This window comes from Camponotus floridanus, unplaced genomic scaffold, assembly GCF_003227725.1.
Source record: "Camponotus floridanus strain SB8 unplaced genomic scaffold, Cflo_v7.5 scaffold3, whole genome shotgun sequence".
NCBI classification, from domain to species: Eukaryota; Metazoa; Arthropoda; class Insecta; order Hymenoptera; family Formicidae; genus Camponotus; species Camponotus floridanus.
In genome coordinates, this window is record NW_020229436.1 from 1,539,576 (window position 1) to 1,557,472 (window position 17,897).

The following is a 17,897-nucleotide window of genomic DNA, read 5'->3' on the forward strand; positions in this document are numbered from 1 at the left end:
TAGATAGTTAGGATAAAAATTTATAATTTATAGTGATGTATATGTTTGTGTATTTTATGTATATTATAGAAGTGTAAGAGGCTGGAAATCAATCCAAACCCGCACGGATTGTCAAATAAATAAAATAAATAAATAATATATTTTATATCATGAAAGAAAATGTAATATCATTTATACAAGTTAAAGGGACACAAAATAATTCAAAACTGTAGAGATATAAGGTACAATTATAATTTATAAATTTACATTTACAAGGCTTATATCATATAATATAATTTTAATATTAAAATAAACTTATACATAATGCTATATTGAATTTCAGCGGATCACAACGTGTCCTAGTGCTGTCAATCACTTAACAGGTTTTAAAACACAATAGATATAATTTTAATAGATTGTGTACAATGTTTTTTAAGATATACAGAAATAAACTATATGCTGGAGCAAGGAGCTTACAGCAAGAAGCTTATCGCGTTATTCTTTTCGATCAACTTAAAAAAATGGCTTTTTATTACTTTGAATTATATTAGATGTCTTAAAAATATCATAGATGGTAAATCTATGTATATAAGTCATAACAATTGCGATAAGTGCCTTGCAATTATAATTACAATATGTGTGTCCCTACATATAATTCACAAAATTGTATTATTTTGTATTTAAAGCTAGCAGATATAACTAAGTTTTGTAAGTAAAGAAATAAATCGAATTATAATAATAATGAACCTATAACAATAAATTACGTAAGTGAATAAATATGTATCAAAATATATGTGTAAATATGAAACAAGTCCATTCGTTTCGTAATAAAAAGAATTTCCTTTCTGTTGAACAAATACAACTTTGGCTCTTTGTGTACGCCAGGTGAAAAAAATGCTGTCAAGTGTATGTATAACATATTGATCAAGATGAAGTTAAGTCAAGCATTGTATTGGTGTCTTCTAATGCTGGCAATGGTAACTCATTTTTCTCTTCCTCTATTCTGGCATCTGACATTTTTAGGAACTTGATTACCTTTTCGGTAGCAGCAATTCCACAACTGCTCACTTCATTCTGCTAAAATAAATGTGCAAAAGTAAATTCAAATTACATTGTATTTTTTCAGATAAATATGGTGTAAAATATTTTCTAGAAGACAATATTACCGATACCGTTATATTCATAAAGTTGAAGAACTTTTGAAGTACAGATACCATAGTTCCAAAATTCTTGTCTGGCAGTCTACTTCGTACCAATGACTCATATTCCTAGAGAGAATAGAAAGAAGTTTTGTTAACAAAAATAAGTATTGAAAATCAATAGTTTATTCTTATATGTATATAAGGCAAATTTCATTAAAATAATTAATTATATTCTATTGTAATTGTAATTACATTTAACTTTTACCTTGTTGTCCATTATTAAGTATCCAAGTAAAAGTACTACATATGCACCAATCAGTGTGTGCTCCATATGTCGTCCAGCTTTTTGTAATACTGCGAAAAATAATAAGTTTATGCTTTTACAATCAAAATTTATAAATGCATATTGTTCTAATAATCGTCGATTTTATATTTATATAAAAATATAAAATATATGTATGTATCTTTTGCATATTTTTCTTTAAGAACAATTTTGAGGGCCTTTGTTAAATATTTATTTTATAGAATTAAGATAAAAATTTATATAATAATTTATATCATTATAGTCATCTATAAGTAAATTTAATTTTACAATATTAAATTACATATTTAAAAAAAATATAAAAATTAAAATAAAGAAATAAATATAGTATTCTTAACATTTTTCTTAATAAATAAATTAATTTTATTTCAAAAAATATATATTATATATTAAATATTCTATATAAAAAATCTGCTAATTTTGATTCGTTCACTTCCCAAAAATGTATAATTAGATATATGATTAATATATAATAGGATGAGTCGAATAGTATGGGTTAATCACTCTGAGATTACTAAACATCATCAGAAAATATTTATGAATGTGACCATTACATTCTTCAGGGTAATGGCTGTGATTAATCAATGACGTTTAATTTAATCTATCTCAGAGCGATTAACTATGATTCCAAAACGTTATAAGATACTTTGAGGAAAATCAACAATACAGTGTATATGCGCATGGAAATAAACATAATACAAACATTTAGTGACGGTTTCTTCGATGAATTCCTCTTGAGATTTAGTAGTAGTTGATACAGTCTCTGTTTGTTCAGAATCTTTCTTCCCATCTAAAATGGCATCAGTTTTCTGTTCTTCGGCACGTGCAAGTTCCTCTTGCTTGTAAAACAAATCGATTAAGGATCCCACGCCGCTTTCTTGCGCTGAAATTACACGGATAAAAAAAGAAATATATAATTATATTTGCGCGATCATTATTACATTGAGAAACTGTATAAATTGAGAATACATACAATCAAAAATATCATCTGATGATAGAGGTGTTTTCGATTCAATAAGTAGTTGCTTATTATCGTCGCATTGTTCTACTAAATTTATTAATAATATTAACGCCAACATCATCATGTCAAATCGTTTTTCTTCCGGAAGTGATTCAGGCACACGTAATAAAAGAAACAAAGTACAATCCAAAACGCCAACTTGTGCGCCAACCGATTTGCTACCGAAAGCTGTATAAACATAATAAATATTATATTAATGCATTTCATATAGATTGTTTTAAATATTAATGAAGGACGAACAGATAAATATATAATTGCTGCATTAAGCTGATTTAAATTTAATTTGCTTGCATTAATAATATGAAAAAAGTATAAAAATATCATACATCCTCTGTTAAATCGATGGGTAAGATTGATGAGAACTTTAATAATTGCAAAGAGGCATTCTCTAACAACAGCACCAATAGAACTTTTATCGCTTGGATCTGTTGTTGGATAAATGGGAATCTCTTGCCCACATAAGTGATATAAACTAGCTAATGTGCTTACTAATACTCCTTCTTCATACTTTAATAAATACACTTGATTCTCTTCATTCATATGTGTTACCTAAAGAAAATATTGCAACATTTAGTTATTCATTGTAAAATATGAAATAAAGAAGGAAAACAAAATAAAAAATATTACTTACATTTTCTAATACACGTAAACATCTGTCAACTTTACGTAATTTATCTAATAAAGGATCTGTCCAGCCAGATCTTAAGAGATTCTGGCTGTTAATATGGCGGTGGCATTCTCGAATTGTCTTTACAATATGTTCCAATCCGCCTAACTCTCGCAATTCTTCTTTAAACCATTCTCCAGCACGCTTTGATGTAAGACTTAGAAGTGTCTCCATAGCAAGCTGACCAACCTGTTAAGAATAGTACAATAGTACATATGACTGTGAAAAGTAAGTAAAGTATGAAAATAAAAATTTATAAAAATAAATATAGAGAAGAAATTGTTCCCTTACAGTAATATTATCTAAATTTAGATGCTTAGCATGTCCTTGAGCTTGTATATCAGCGCATAACTGACGCACTTTTTCTTTATTTTTTAATAATTCGGTATGACTGAGACCACAGTCGTCAAGAGCATCCTTATGGCTGGCATCAGATTCTAATAGACTTAACATTAATTCCAAACAATCGCGATCTAGATCCATAGCTAGACGATCTTGGCTTAAAACGAACATTACTGTTGCTGTGCATAAACCAAGACTCTGTAATAAAATAATAACGTCAATTTATAATTGATATTAAAAATCAAAAGCTTTGTTTATAATGCAATATTATGTACAAATTAGCGATGAGCTATTGATGTTTATTTATTGATATATCATTAGCATATATAAAGCTTTTTAGAAAAAGATTTCGAAAAAAAAAAATGATTACACTTGTTTTCTCATTCTTTTGTCACATATAACATGTGACAAATTTATTAAATTATAAATATTAAAGACATTGTCCTCTTTTTCTTAAACCATATAGAAATACAAAATTATTTATATTATTTTTGTCTTTTTGCTGTATACATTTCACGTTTAGTGTTTTCAAGGCTATTTCCCTCTTTAAAATAATTGATACTTATCCCCAAGATACATAGAAATAGATGAGATTTATTATATAGTGAGCATCGATACCTGATCCTTAGTTGCATCATGAAGAGCTTTAAAAAACTTGGCAACAGTTCCATGAGCACGCACGTGCATGCGAAATGCAGGAGCCATACATTTACTTGCTAATCTTATGGCTGAAAGGCAACGAGTAGCATTTGGATTATTTTCTCTCAAAGTGTCCAAGATATATTCCACATCATCATTAAATTCCTGGAATTCTCCGCTTTCTTGTATCTGATGAGCTTTCTTTACATTCTTTACTACAGTGTAGAACTGTAAGATAGAATTTAAAAATTTATATATCTATTAATTTAAATTAACTGTACAAATAAATTTTTTCTCTTTAAATTTAATTTTATATGTTACGTATAATTTGTCATTTATTTTATATTATGTATAATTAGAGAAAGAGAAAGACAGCAGAATATATAATTAATTTTATATTTGTGATATATACAAGATAAACTGATAGAAAGCTATTAATTATCAATGTAATATCACTATAATTGATATTTTTTTTAGGAAAGAAGTAATATTCCAAAATGTAATGATCATATATTGCATATGCATATAATATACTCACTCCTTTAACTTTTTTACCACAGCGAATACTCGTGATTGCGTCGGCCTCATCCTCGAAATCTGCGTCGGCCGTAGGATAAGTTACAACTCTCGTTAATTGCGAGGAATCGAATTCTTCCTCGTACGCTACAGGTCCCGCGCTGCTCGAGCCGGATGCGGTAGTCGGCGTATTGTTACCGGTGGTAGGCGTATCAGCAGCAGTCGATTCCTTGTCGCTGTCGCACCACTTGTGCTTGTACAACGCTCGTCTCTTATTCCCATCTGTCGCGCCCGTCGAACGACTCTTGAAGATACTACCTTTCTTAGCGGCAGGCTTGATCGATGCAGGAACCGTCGTCGATGGTGGATCGGAGACTTGCGATTCAGAGACCGTACTCGTAACGTGTAATGCTATCTCACTCTCGGCGTTTCCACTAGCACCTTCGCTATCGTCACTGCCCGAGAACCAATCCTGATCTACTAAAGTCTTGGCGGCGGTAGTGGCAGCAACGGTAGTCTCGATAGCTACGATGTCGGTCATTCCAATTCGAGCTGGTGGTTCTGGTTCCGATTCGGGATCAAGATCTACCTCCGGTTCAGGTTGTTGCGCTATCGCAACGGTTTCAGGCCGCACAACAGGTACTACAATTTCATTGGTCAGGATATCTATGGAGCAATGTTGAACTTCGCTCTCAACATTTTCTGACGTTTGTGCTGTTGTATTTTCTGCATTATCATTATCATTGGGAATCACCGATGGTGATGATGGCGGTGATGGTGATGGTGATGGTAGTGGTGGTGGTAATGATGGTGACGGTGGTGACGATGATGGAGGCGGCGGCGGCAATGCCGGTGCTGGTCTCGTATCGGAATCGCTCGAGAGTATATCGATCAACTCCTGGGTCGTGGTTGGTAGCGGCTGATCGCGCCCAATTAACGGTTCAATCACCGGTTTGGAGGAATATGTTGAGCTGCAGTCAGTCTTAATGATATCATAATGAGATATGAGGGTGTTATTGGAATCCGTCACGGATTTTCTCAACGTCAAAGACAGACCGGAACCGTGGGAATTGGGAGTTATCGGTGTCGTTGACGGCGTCACGGCAGAACTCGTCGCCGTTAGATCCAAGTGCAGATTCTTCGCGCGACTACGAGTGGTCCTCCTCATGTCCGAGTTCTCCAAGGGAATCGATACAGTTGAGACGGTAGGTTGATGCGTACGCAGGGATCTATGATCGGATTTGAGCGGTACTTCCGTATTGAGGGTCTTACGTTCGACGTCCACTTTAGACGGACTAGTGAGGGGGGTGGAAATCCTGTAAGTATCGGGCTCAAGCTCCTGAGTATCTTGATGCACATCTCCGCAAACCAATCGCGCTGTACCTTTACATATTCTTAATACAATAGGAGGTTTGCTCTCCTCTCGATTAGGGGTATCATGAGTACTGGTGCTATCTAAACTTTCTACTACTTTCTTAATTGGAGCATGTGATACTTTCGTTACAGCTTGCTGCTGTTGCTGTTGCTGCTTTTGCGTTGGCTGCTGCTTTTGCGTTGGCTGCTGTTTTTGCATTGGCTGCTGTTTTTGCATTGGCTGCTGCTTTTGCATTGGTTGCTGCGCGGGTTGTTTCGGAGTACGAGCCCTTCCGTATTGCGAATCAGGTACTTGTCTGTAGATTGCCACATCCTGGCGAGATTCCTCCACCACAGGCGGGACATTTCTGCTCTTGAAGAACTTTTTCGGCTTTACAACCGTCGGAGAAGCGTCCGGTTTGTTATCCGGATCGGTTTCAAAAGAAAATGGATCCTTCCCGGAACTTACGCGATTCTGATTTCCATAATCGAGTTTCATTCTCTTCGCGCCGAATGTATTATGTATATCATCTCGTCTTCCTGAAAATAAAATATTTTGCAATACATGTGAATTTTTGCACAAGAACCACTTATCATTTTTACCGTTAAATTTGATAACTGTTAAGTATGTTACAATATTTAAAATATATTTTTAAAGCAAATTTAAAAATTTTTTTCCAAAATAATTAATATTACATTTAGATAAAAATATTTAAAATTATGATAATAACGCTAACAGGATATATAAAATTATATATATATATATATATATATATTTTACTAGCAATAAAATAGAATACATCTATATATAAATATATGTTGCTAGATATAACAATTTTATCACATTTATTATTGTATTTTTCATATTTATCATAGAGTTTTTACAATTTATTAAATTTCTCAAACTCTGCAAAATATAATCATATAGTGTCACATTGAATATCAATATTGAAATATAAAGTAATATTATTAGTGTAAGAAGAATTAATTATTTATTAAAGAGAAAGTTTCTAAAAATATAAATTTATTATTATAATTATTATTTTATGATAAAGATTGATTATGGACAGACGTTATACCTATGTAAGAAAAGTAATTTTATATGCACTAAGTTCTGCCAAATTTATCACATTTATATTATTATTAGAATTACATTCATGTTAGCAGTTTAATACTCTTGTCATGAAAAATTTTTTTCTCCCGCAATAGTATAAACAACTTTAATAATTTTAGATTATAATATATTTATATAATAACTTTAATAATTTAATATAATAACTTTAAATATTTATATAATAACTTTAATAATTTTAGATTCTAATATAAATTTACGATTCTAAATTTTTCTTACATGGAAGATAAAAATCTTGCTATACTTAGAAAAAGCTGAAGTATATTTTGTATGTACGCTAGCAATACATGATATTAGCACAGCGAGAGTTACATCAGCTCCAACGTAAACATACTGTAATAATTGCGTACCATTGATATTCGTGCTCCTGATCGACGTAAAGGATGTTATGCCCCATTTGCCAACAGTGCCCGCCGACTTCGCAGCCGAGGGCCGATTGCTGTTCTCGCGAAAGAGCTTATCGAACTGAATACTGCCGGCCGTTACACCGACCTTACGGCTGTAGGACTTGGTGTAACTGCGGGACGTCATTGTGCGCTTGTCTCGGGAATCCTTTTCGGCATCTCAGGGGTTACGGATGGTGCAAGCTATTCTCATGCTCGGCTCCGGGGTGACGCGGGCATCGGGCGCACCCTGGACGAGGGTGTCGCGGCGAGATCCACCCACGACGGGGTTGTCCCCCCCTCTCCCTGTCGATCAGCGGACCTTCGGAGCGTGGCGGTGATCCTCTCGGCAGGAGCCTCTAGCACGCGGCGACACTCGGTCGTGGTGAAACAACAAACGCCATGTTTCTCTCGCTACTATTCTACTCCGACGCACGGATGGGCCCTCTCCTTCTCGAAGCAACAAATTCGATTAATGATCGGAGTCGATCTCGGTAGGTCGGTCGGTCGGTCGCTCGGTCGGTTGGTCGGTCGGTCGGTCGTCGAGCTGCCCGCTCGCAGTTTTTCGTCCGCACTTACTGCTACTGCTGCTTCGCCGATGTTTTTCCGCGCTTTCTCGCCGTTCCTACTACCATCAATTTCTGAGACTGCAGATTATTAATCATCAACATAGATCTCGAGCCATCTGCCGATGTTTTTCGTTTCGGGATTTAGACACTAATATATACATATATATGTATATATATATATGAATATAAAAAAAAAGAATAGTGTTACACATACATACATGCAATAAGAAGAATTATAATACTTGTCGCCTTCGCCAATAGATAGAGCTAAGCGTGTAAGCCTCGTCACTCTGTAAAAATTATGATGATGACATGTATAAACAACACCGACATAAATAAGGTCGTTGGGAACATCGGGGCAAATATCGATAAAATGTCACGTCAATGAGACAGTTTTCATCGTCCAGTCCTGATTAATTTTTTTTCTGAAAAAAAAAAAGGAGATTTTTACCCCTAACTTATCAGAATCGTATATAATAAACACGTAATCTTTTCCGACGCGAAACGATGAGATTCGATTGGACAAAATTCGTAGAATTTATGGCACGATGACAAGTTGTCGTATGATTAGTTTGTTCGACGCATCGATTGGCTATTGAATAGAGAATTTCTGGGATTCTTTTGCAGCCAATCAGCTTGTCAGGGGAAGCTAAAATTTTATCTAGAGGTATGGCTCACTTATAATTGCATGATTAATGGCCACGAAATAGTCATTTTGTTTTGCGTGAAAGAAATCTATTATTTTCTATATCCACGATTGGGGGGCGACCTGTATTTGTTTCGCGTTGATATCATGTAGTTGTCAAAACGAACTGTCAAAATATGGTCAAATATATAAATATTTAATGTCTATTTCCACGTGAGAATGATTGAATTCGATGACGTTAATGCCAGTTGAAAGAAACAGGCTATGTATATATGTATAAAATAAAATAATTTGCCTTTTACGTCGAATCACGAATGTTCAACGTTTAATTTGGATATTCGACTTGTGCAATTATATTTTTTAACGATATAGTGTATAGTGCAGTAATCTATGAATTTAGGCGTATTCAACAGAGTTAATCTCAAGGTACTTATAATTAAAAATTTATAATATAATTATTATGTATAGTTTTAATTATGGAATTATAGAAAAGAAAGGGAGAGCAATTTCTGTCATGTATTGTTCTTACTCTTAAAAATGTGGAAGCAGAAATTAATATGGATATATATTTTCAGGACTCCCAAGGAGGAATGTATTCAGAATGGGCTTCATTGAGCACTCTGATCCAGCAAGGTTCGGAGGAGAGCCAAAGCGTACTCGAAAAATTTCCGCCTGGCGCAGGGAAAGAAGTCGCATTGTCCATAGTACGCCAACTCGCTGCAAATCTCGGTATCACTCAAGCGGGAGAGCCTAGTCCACTCTCGACCGACAAGGAAGTCCAGTGGTGCATGGAAGTGATATGCTTTGGATTGTCGTTACCGTTGGCTGAGCACGACACTGTTAGAGATTGCGTGAATATATATTGTGAATGGCTGTCTGCGTTATACTCCACACCAAAAATTTCTGTACCCAGACCAATCATAGATGATTCAAACTTTTATGCCAGGAAAATCATAAGCCATTTTCACAATTTATTTGTACCAAGAAAAGGAGAAGGTAGGGCTAGACTTATTTTTATTTGTCATTACTTGTCAATCTATTGTTTGTAATCTTTTTGATAATATTTATTTTCTTTCTCAAAGTCTGGCCTTTTTTGTATCAGGATCTAGGTAATTTATGATATCAAATATCATACTTTTTCCTCAATACTTGTATTAATTCACATATTTGCTATTAGATGGCTTATTAGTATCTATAATATTAAATCTTTCAATAAATGTTTTTAGGTACAGATACAATAAATCGACAGGCTGTACTGTGTCATCGAGTACTTAGAACTCTGCAACAAATTGCAAGAGGTCCAGCAACTTTAGAAAGAGAAACATGGGAAAGTCTATTATTATTTCTCATTGGTATTAATGATGCATTGTTAGCACCACCGGCGACTAGGGAAGATGCGGGAGAACAACTGTGTGAAAGAGTGCTTGGTGTATTATTAGAGGTGCATAAATATACAACAAAATAGTTATTAGACTAAAGTAATTTATGCTAAAGTAATTTTTTTTCAGGTGTGGCTAGTTTCTTGCGAACGTAATTTTCCTTCACCGCCTTTATGGCGCACATTACGAGAATCCTGTTTGCGGTGGCGTCACAGATTAGCTCTAGTAGAGCAATGGAACCGCGTATGTCTCGCTCTTACAGCTAGGTTGCTACAAATCATGTATGGACCAATGTTTCCCGAATTAAAAATAAGTATGTATCTTACATAGACTAGTTTTTTGTATCAAACTTTGATAATATCTTGGACATTATTGCATTTATATAATGTTACTACAAACAAGATTCTATTTTTTTTAAGGTGAGGAGGACACACAATTAGTACCGCCTACTATGTCAGATGAAGCAGTAGCACAAGCATGGTACAGACTACTACGTACTATTGGCGATCCCGTAGATTTATGTAGACCCGCTGTTGTCTCGCAAACACAAGCATTTCTGCAATACGCCATCGCCAGTCCTAACGTCATAGATCCGTGTCAGCATCCATGCTTGCAAAGTTTGCCACAAATATTTTTGAAGGCTATAAAAGGCATAGCAAGTCAAGTCGATGCTTTTCTCGGTAAGTCATGTAACTTGATTGAATACTAGTAAATATGAAAATTCATAATCTATTTCAAAGACACAAACTTGTAAATTATACACAATAGCAAGACGGTATCGAGTACGCATTTGTAAAATTTGTTTCCACAAAATGTGCACACACGTACATGCGTACTGTCGGCTTATTCACGTATCATAATGGTGGTGGTTGCACATTGTCGCGACTATTTTTCTAGGAGTTTCACAAGCATGCTGTTGGGAGGAATGTTGCGTGTCCAACATTACGTCGGGGAATAGCGGTATCGGCGGCGGGGGTGTTGGGTGGGATAGGTCGAGTGGCAAGGAACAACCTCAACCTTCCCCTACACCCCCGACTCAACGCAGACTTGCCAAAAGTTTCAGTGTCACTCCTTCTGCAGTCACTAAGGGTATCTCAATGCAATACTTTCTTTCGCTGATATACTTCTGATGCTATATTATTCAATATTTTTACTCGTTTATCTTCTCTGCAAAGATTTAAACAACTATTGTATAATATTAGTTTTGTATCATAGTCTTAATCTTTGTATTATAAGTTCTCTGTATTTTATATTAAGTTTTATTCTAAAACTTGATGCAATAATTAAAGTTAATATTAAAGTCTTTATATACACAAACATTCTGTGTATACAAGCACATTATGCAATATTACAGGAATTCCGAAAGCATCCTTAATTGGATTAACAACAAGCCGGGTATCTAGTACACCGCCGATGTTAATATCTAATTCCGGACCATCATCTGCTTCAAGTACTGCATGTAATATTAATTTCATAATTTCACAATATTATTGCAAAAATATTTCTCTTTATGCATATAATTGATTTGCAGCTATGACCTCACTTGGTCAGGATATCAGACCTCCTTTAGCACCAGGACGTCCCAAGTGTAACAGTATACTGCATCTTTTTGGGGAATGGTTATTCGAGGCTGCGTTTATCGGTACCGAGGGTTGGTCGCAGAACTTACCGCGTAAGTATTCAATTGTATGAAAAATTAAATTATTTTATGTAAAAAATTTTGTGGTCATATATTATATATTACATATTATAGAACCATCTGGCGCATCAAAACGTCCATCTTCGGTTCTTGTGGACGGACCGAGTTCGTTGCAGGAAACTGGGAGCGACGTACCATCGACACTCTGCATAGATCGCTATGAATCCGGTAGAGCAGAAGCATTGGGCGCTTTGTGTAGAATTTTCTGCGCCAAAAAAACGGGCGAAGAAATTTTACCTGTCTATTTGGCTAGATTTTATCAGGCCATGTATCATGGTCTCAAAGTTGACGAGGTATATGAGCTCTTTCTCATTTCTTAAATGGATTTAGAAAGAGATATATAATGTAGATATTTTTTTCAGACCCGCGAATGTGGTGAAACATTAGCGAGTATTCTATTGAATTCAGCTGACTTGTTCCGTCTCGATTTAAACGGTATACAAGTCTTGGTGCCGGCTGTATTATCCGCCCTAGAAGTGGTTCTGCCTGAGAAAGATTTGAAATTGAGATCTAACGTAGTATCGAAGCCGGATTTAAGAAGAGCTTCGATTCATTTATTGATATCGATGTTAACATTGCCCTTGCACTTTCAGGTAGATGAAAATATATAATTTATTGAATACAAATTGAAATTTATTAAGTTCAACATGACTATACATTGACATATGGAAATTCAACATGTTCGAATCTTTTATCATTACAGAATCTTGCTATTAAGGAGCTTCCGACATTTCCGAGTACAAATTCTTTCGAGAAAATTCCTGTAACATTCGTACAGTTGAAATCGAGACTTATGAATCTACTTATAAATGCTTTGCAAGTGGAGACTGACCCTCAAAATACACACATGTTGTTGGGTAAGTTAATAAAATCAAAGATCAAATTGAGATTGTTTGTGATTTATTTCTCATGTTCTCTCAATATATAATTTACAATCTTTTAATTAAAGAAGAATAAATGTTATACAAATTTTTAGGAGCTTTGTTATTGAGTGTACAAGATTCTGCAGCAGCGGAAGAAGTGGAGCAGGTCACACAACCTGACACAGTAACTAATGATTCGACATCTAATTTATTATCTTCAGGTTTGTTTTTAATTCTTGATAATTAGCTTGCATTCGGTTAAATGCACTGTTCTGAGTTATCTAGTGTTAATTCTCTTGTTTATGTCCAGATTTTATAAGTAATCATATGATCATAGGCGTTACTTTCTAGGTCATGCTCAAAAAGAGAAAAATTATTATAAATATTGTTTCATTCCTATTATTTTAGAAAATAAATATGAAATATCTTCTTTGAAGGGTATTTATGAGGAATATCAAAAATAGTGACATGATAAAAATAATTTGCAATTTAAAAAAATTTATTTTATTTTTGAAAAATGAAATGACAAAAATATAGTGCTGTGAAATAAAATTATTTCAACAACGCTTATGATCATGATGAGCTTCTTTCGAATGCTGATAAAGTAACAGTGTCTCGATATGCTGCTACTTTATTTAATACAGCGATTTATCAATAGCTTATTAAATGGGGATAAATAAGTATGTGAGGGCGCAAATATTCAAATTACATTGCTTAGAATATCACCTCTCATTGTTGTCAGCTTTACACATGCTTATATATGAAATGTTAATTTTTTATCATTATTACGAGTTGTGTTCTGTTGTGCATTTCGTCATTGTACCGTCTTATCATCGCTTAATAAAGTCACCAGCGATTCAGCCAGTCAAATAAGTATATCCAGCGATCAGCGATCAATTGGCGATGCCTCTGACATTGCAACTCTTCAAGAGGAATGCATTGCATTCGGTAAATACAAACATTATTTATCTTGCTACACACGCTCATAAAACTCGCATTGGAAGACATTTATAGAATATGAGTATTTCGTTTCTATTTGTTGTCTACGTTTTACATTATTATTCATCAAAAATCCAAAGTTCTTCTTAAGAAAAGAGATATGCAGGATTTTTTACAGTTATAAGTATATAGTTTTGTAAGATATATTTGTACAAAACACACATGTATTATAATGCATAATTATTTTCTATAGACTTAATGATTAGATAAAAGTGATTTTTGCAGATTCTGCCCATGCTCTTTTTGTACGAGCAACGTACTTGGTGTGTCATCGTTTAATTTCATCGTGGAAGACTGATTTAAATATCTCTCTAGCAGCATTAGAAATGCTGTCCGGATTAGCACGCACACGCATTCGCGAAACAGGTAATAATAATAAAGTACACAAATAATCATACATATTTTAACAATAGATTTATATGCATTATTTTATATGAATACGATATATTTATCCCTATTCTAATAATTCTGCATGCAGCAAGGAAACTTACAGGTTCGATATCAATTAAAAATTGGCAAATTTAAAACACATCAAAATAAAAGCACATCAAAATGTTATGTTTGTCGCAGATGCTCTGGAATGCAAGAGAGCGGTAAAATGGTTGTGCGATTATATTTCGTATCAATGTTGGCGTCCGCCACCAGCGCATTCTAAAGATCTTCATTCCTCTATCGTCGCAGCATTCAATTGTCTAACAACTTGGCTAACTGCTCATCCACAATTGCTACAGGTTGGTCATTTTTAAAAGAAATTATATTAGAAATTTTCTTCATTTGTTCTGTTCCTTTTTTTTATAAAAGGACAAGGACTGTTTGACTACAGTATTAGAAGTTGTTGAGCTCGGAGTGTCCGGCACTAAGAGCGTCGGAAAACCGGGAGAACCCATCAAAATGAAGGACGAAAAGGAACTGAAACCTGCTTCTATGCGTGTAAGAGATGCTGCAGATGCGCTTCTCACTATTTTATTGGAACAGGTTTGTTTAAAGTACAAGACATATGTAAATCCGCGACAATGTAAATTAATTTTAGAAACAAGAAATTTGTAAACATATTCTTATATATTATTTTTTTAATATTATTCTAGAAATATTCTTTTTATATTAGGTTGGCTATTTTCCGAGCGCTTGCGGAGCGCAATCGCTCTCATCGCTGTTGGATGAAGTGTCCCTACTTCGGCATTGCAACAGTTGGACTGGCGGATGTGTGGCGCGACAAGCAGCCGTTGAGAGATTTCGTTATTTTGTGTCCGAAAACGCGATCGTGTTGGCTCTTCTAGAGGAACCTTTGGGAAACGATCAAGATCCCCAGCCGACAGTGACAGTCTTAATTCGCGGACCATTTGGTAGACACGCATGGACGATGCAACTCCGTCATTTGCCGCGTCATCGATCCAGCATCAGAAGTATAAACAGCAATCCTGGACGACCTTTGCCGTTAGCGGAAGCCGCGCCGCGAACAGATTATAAGCCGAGATTTTTCCCGGATAATGTGGATCGTATTCCTCATTGTAAGGTGTAAGTGACTTGTTTGCAATAGATAGTAAATCAGAATTCGGACTTTATATTCTTCAATTGCATTTAAATTAAATACAAATATATTTGTACCATCTTCAATTCAGTTCGGATAAATTCAGATACATAAAATTTTCAAAATTGAATATTTCCTGAAACTTATGCCGAATTTATGAATCGGAATGATATTTAATCGTATAATCTTTTTATGATAGAGACGAATCGATACCGAGTCTTGAGGCAGTTATGAGTGACAATAATGCGGTACGAGACGAGCATCAAATTCTCGCACAGCTCTTGGAACGCCAAATAACACTCGAATCGAAAAACAACAATAGTAATGTCAAGAGCGTGGAAGATAAAAGTGACGAATGTATACCGCCCCAAGTCTGTCACGAATTTCAAACGGCCCGCCTATTCTTGAGTCATTTCGGTTTCATAAATATGGAACCTAAGGAAACTGAAGATTCTAGAAACAGTGGGCTCATCGCTCTGGATCCAACCATCCCTGGATTCTGCACAGATTTAGAAACACTGGATAATATTAGTCCACGTACATGCGACACTGTTCATATCTTTTATGTAAAGACGGGTCAAAAATCTGCCTCTGAAATATTATTAAATGTGGTAAGATATCTCTGATTTTTTCTTATATATCATACTCTATTATAATTTATTTGTCTTGTATAATGTTACTTTGACGAATTTTCAAAATTGAATTGTTTTCGTTATCTATTAAATATTGTATTAAATGTTCTCTTTGAAACGATATAATTCATCTTAAAAAAACTATTAAATTTTTGTGTATATCTGTTTTTGCATTTATAGCTACACGAAGAAAATGTATCATCAAACTTCTTAGAATTTTTGAGTTCTCTCGGTTGGCCTGTTTCTGTATCTGCTCACGCGGGCTGGACGGGTCATGTGTCCACTTCATGGAGGGTAACTGCACAAGTGAATGTATCACAACCAGCTCATAGCAATCATGGCGGGGCACTTTATAACGGTGACACTCATGTGCTGTACTGGGCAGACGTGAGTTCAGAAATTGCATTTGTTGTGCCTACACAATCATATCTTATGGCCAGCTCGGATTCATTAGAAGAAGCCAGTTATAACAGCGATACTAGTAGTAGTGGGCAAGGTAAATTTTGAATGCAAAATTATTAAAATAGTCCTTTGAACATGAATAGAAAATGCGTTTTTTGCATTATATATCGTTTTTTCACAAGGAATTTATTCTTCCGCTGTGCTGCGATTTATAACAGTTTGTGTATATTGCAGCATGGTTTGAGCGAAGTATCAGTGAAACTACGGATACTCGAAGTTGCGGCACGTCGCAGAATACAACGTCAACTTCTAGAGCGATGTCTCTTGACTTAGAGAAACAGCCGACTAGTTTGTCAGGAATAGGTCCGACGAATTCTTCGAGTGCGGATCCCATCAGACCCAGGAGAACAACGAAACAAGCTCTACCTTCGCAAACTAATACAAAAATTATGGTTGTGTGGTTAGAGAGTCTAGAGGATCATACACAGTTTCCAATAGGTTTGTTTGCTTTTCTTTCATTGTTATCAGCACACAAATAAGATTTCATGAAACTTACAGAAACTTTAAATATTTTATTGCAATATATCTTTGTATTAAATTAAATCATTTTTGTTGGATTTACATAGGCGATTTGCTTCCTTCCACTTATACTGGATTGGAGCAATCAAGAATGCTACAGGCTACCGACGTGCATGTCATCTTTCTTCAAGCTCTTGCTAATGGATTGATGAGGGTCAGATTACAAGGACCGATTTCTAGAATCAATTTGGCAACACCTTTAATCGATGGTATGGTAGTGTCAAGAAGAGTCTTGGGAATTCTAGTTAGACAAACAGCTCTTAATATGGGACGTAGAAAAAGACTCGATAATGACAGGTATAATAATTTTGAAAAAGACATTTATTTTTGCAATACATTCTTTAATTATATTTTATGCTAAAATATATTCTTTAATTATATTTTATGCTAATATTATTATTGAAATTTCCTGCACTTGTCTTTTTGTATAAGTTTTTATTTTGAATAAAATGTATAAACATATTCATATTTTAGTTATCATCCGCCGCATGTACGAAGACGTCTAAAAATTCAAGAGATGGTGCAAAAATATAAAAGAAACTTGACAGAACCAGAGTTATTAACTCTGCTATTCAGCAGCACTCAGACTTATCAAACATAATAGAAATTTTTGACAATTTTGTGTGAACCTTCAATTCAAGATGACAAAAGCTTAATATCTTTGCTAAGGTAAGAAAGAATAATTAAGATTTTCAAATTTAAGAATGGATCATGCTGTTACATGTTTATTTGCATTATATTATTTTTTGGAGTTATTTTTAAAAATTTTTATCTTATCGAGATAAGAATTTAATTTAGATATGCAAATAAACTTGTTCAGGCCATTTTACTTCTTAATAACAAGAAATGATTATTTTATATTTTTCCTTAAAAAATTTGCATACAATCTAAAAGATTCCACCATTAAATTTCCCTTGTTTTTATATTTTGAAAATAACTTAATTATTCTCAAAATGATAAAAACTTGAGAATACAACGCAAATTGCATTTACTTGACAAACAACATAATTCCTTGTTAAAAATTTATTTATTCATTTATTTATTAAAAAAATGAAAAAAAGTGATATCACATAAAAAAGAATATTTCAGAAAAATATATTTATTA

The 17,897-nt window shown here is 34.3% G+C and overlaps 2 protein-coding genes across 11 annotated transcripts; one reads left to right on the forward strand and one right to left on the reverse strand.

Annotated features, from left to right (window-relative positions):
- Positions 1-260: 260 nt before the first annotated feature.
- Positions 261-8,469, reverse strand: LOC105256286 (protein wings apart-like). 5 transcript variants are annotated; one of them, XM_011266068.3, is made up of 12 exons: positions 8,284-8,469; positions 7,464-8,143; positions 4,651-6,521; positions 4,092-4,340; positions 3,423-3,671; positions 3,096-3,320; positions 2,791-3,013; positions 2,417-2,632; positions 2,147-2,326; positions 1,387-1,475; positions 1,146-1,247; positions 261-1,056 (listed from the first exon to the last, which is right to left on the reverse strand). In XM_011266068.3, exons 2-12 carry the CDS (start codon positions 7,642-7,644, stop codon positions 904-906), a joined length of 3,738 nt encoding a protein of 1,245 aa, XP_011264370.1. In that variant the 5' UTR covers positions 7,645-8,143; positions 8,284-8,469; the 3' UTR covers positions 261-903. The 5 variants fall into 5 exon arrangements, with proteins under 5 accessions (XP_011264370.1, XP_011264371.1, XP_011264374.1 ...); XM_011266069.3 differs by lacking the exon at positions 8,284-8,469 and having other exon boundaries at positions 7,464-7,946; positions 8,076-8,212; XM_011266072.3 differs by lacking the exon at positions 8,284-8,469 and having other exon boundaries at positions 261-1,053; positions 1,152-1,247; positions 7,464-8,212.
- A 349-nt stretch (positions 8,470-8,818) lies between these two features.
- Positions 8,819-17,694, forward strand: LOC105256287 (ral GTPase-activating protein subunit beta). Of its 6 annotated transcripts, none has more exons than XM_011266074.3 (24): positions 8,819-9,137; positions 9,287-9,707; positions 9,794-9,820; positions 9,938-10,152; positions 10,220-10,403; positions 10,510-10,770; positions 10,988-11,179; positions 11,445-11,540; positions 11,622-11,762; positions 11,844-12,082; positions 12,152-12,382; positions 12,493-12,646; positions 12,766-12,873; positions 13,499-13,600; positions 13,877-14,017; positions 14,130-14,144; positions 14,222-14,382; positions 14,453-14,626; positions 14,757-15,166; positions 15,379-15,790; positions 15,992-16,307; positions 16,448-16,711; positions 16,840-17,089; positions 17,267-17,694. In XM_011266074.3, exons 1-24 carry the CDS (start codon positions 9,102-9,104, stop codon positions 17,391-17,393), a joined length of 4,677 nt encoding a protein of 1,558 aa, XP_011264376.1. In that variant the 5' UTR covers positions 8,819-9,101; the 3' UTR covers positions 17,394-17,694. The 6 variants fall into 6 exon arrangements, with proteins under 6 accessions (XP_011264376.1, XP_011264375.1, XP_011264381.1 ...); XM_011266073.3 differs by having other exon boundaries at positions 11,445-11,549; positions 17,267-17,693; XM_011266079.3 differs by lacking the exon at positions 13,499-13,600 and having other exon boundaries at positions 11,445-11,549; positions 17,267-17,693.
- The last annotated feature ends 203 nt before the right edge of the window (positions 17,695-17,897 follow it).

Excerpts from the sequence above, each read along its gene's own strand:
- LOC105256286 (XM_011266068.3), bottom strand. The coding sequence starts at position 7,644 with ATGACGTCCCGCAGTTACACCAAGTCCTACAGCCGTAAGGTCGGTGTA. Across the intron at positions 3,672-4,091 it reads ATGATGCAACTAAGGATCAG|AGTCTTGGTTTATGCACAGC; the intron begins GTATCGATGCTC and ends ATTTTATTACAG. Across the intron at positions 1,476-2,146 it reads CGAAGAAACCGTCACTAAAT|TATTACAAAAAGCTGGACGA; the intron begins GTTTGTATTATG and ends TATTTTTCGCAG.
- LOC105256287 (XM_011266073.3), top strand. The coding sequence starts at position 9,102 with ATGAATTTAGGCGTATTCAACAGAGTTAATCTCAAG. Across the intron at positions 10,153-10,219 it reads TGCTTGGTGTATTATTAGAG|GTGTGGCTAGTTTCTTGCGA; the intron begins GTGCATAAATAT and ends ATTTTTTTTCAG. Across the intron at positions 16,308-16,447 it reads TACTAGTAGTAGTGGGCAAG|CATGGTTTGAGCGAAGTATC; the intron begins GTAAATTTTGAA and ends TGTATATTGCAG.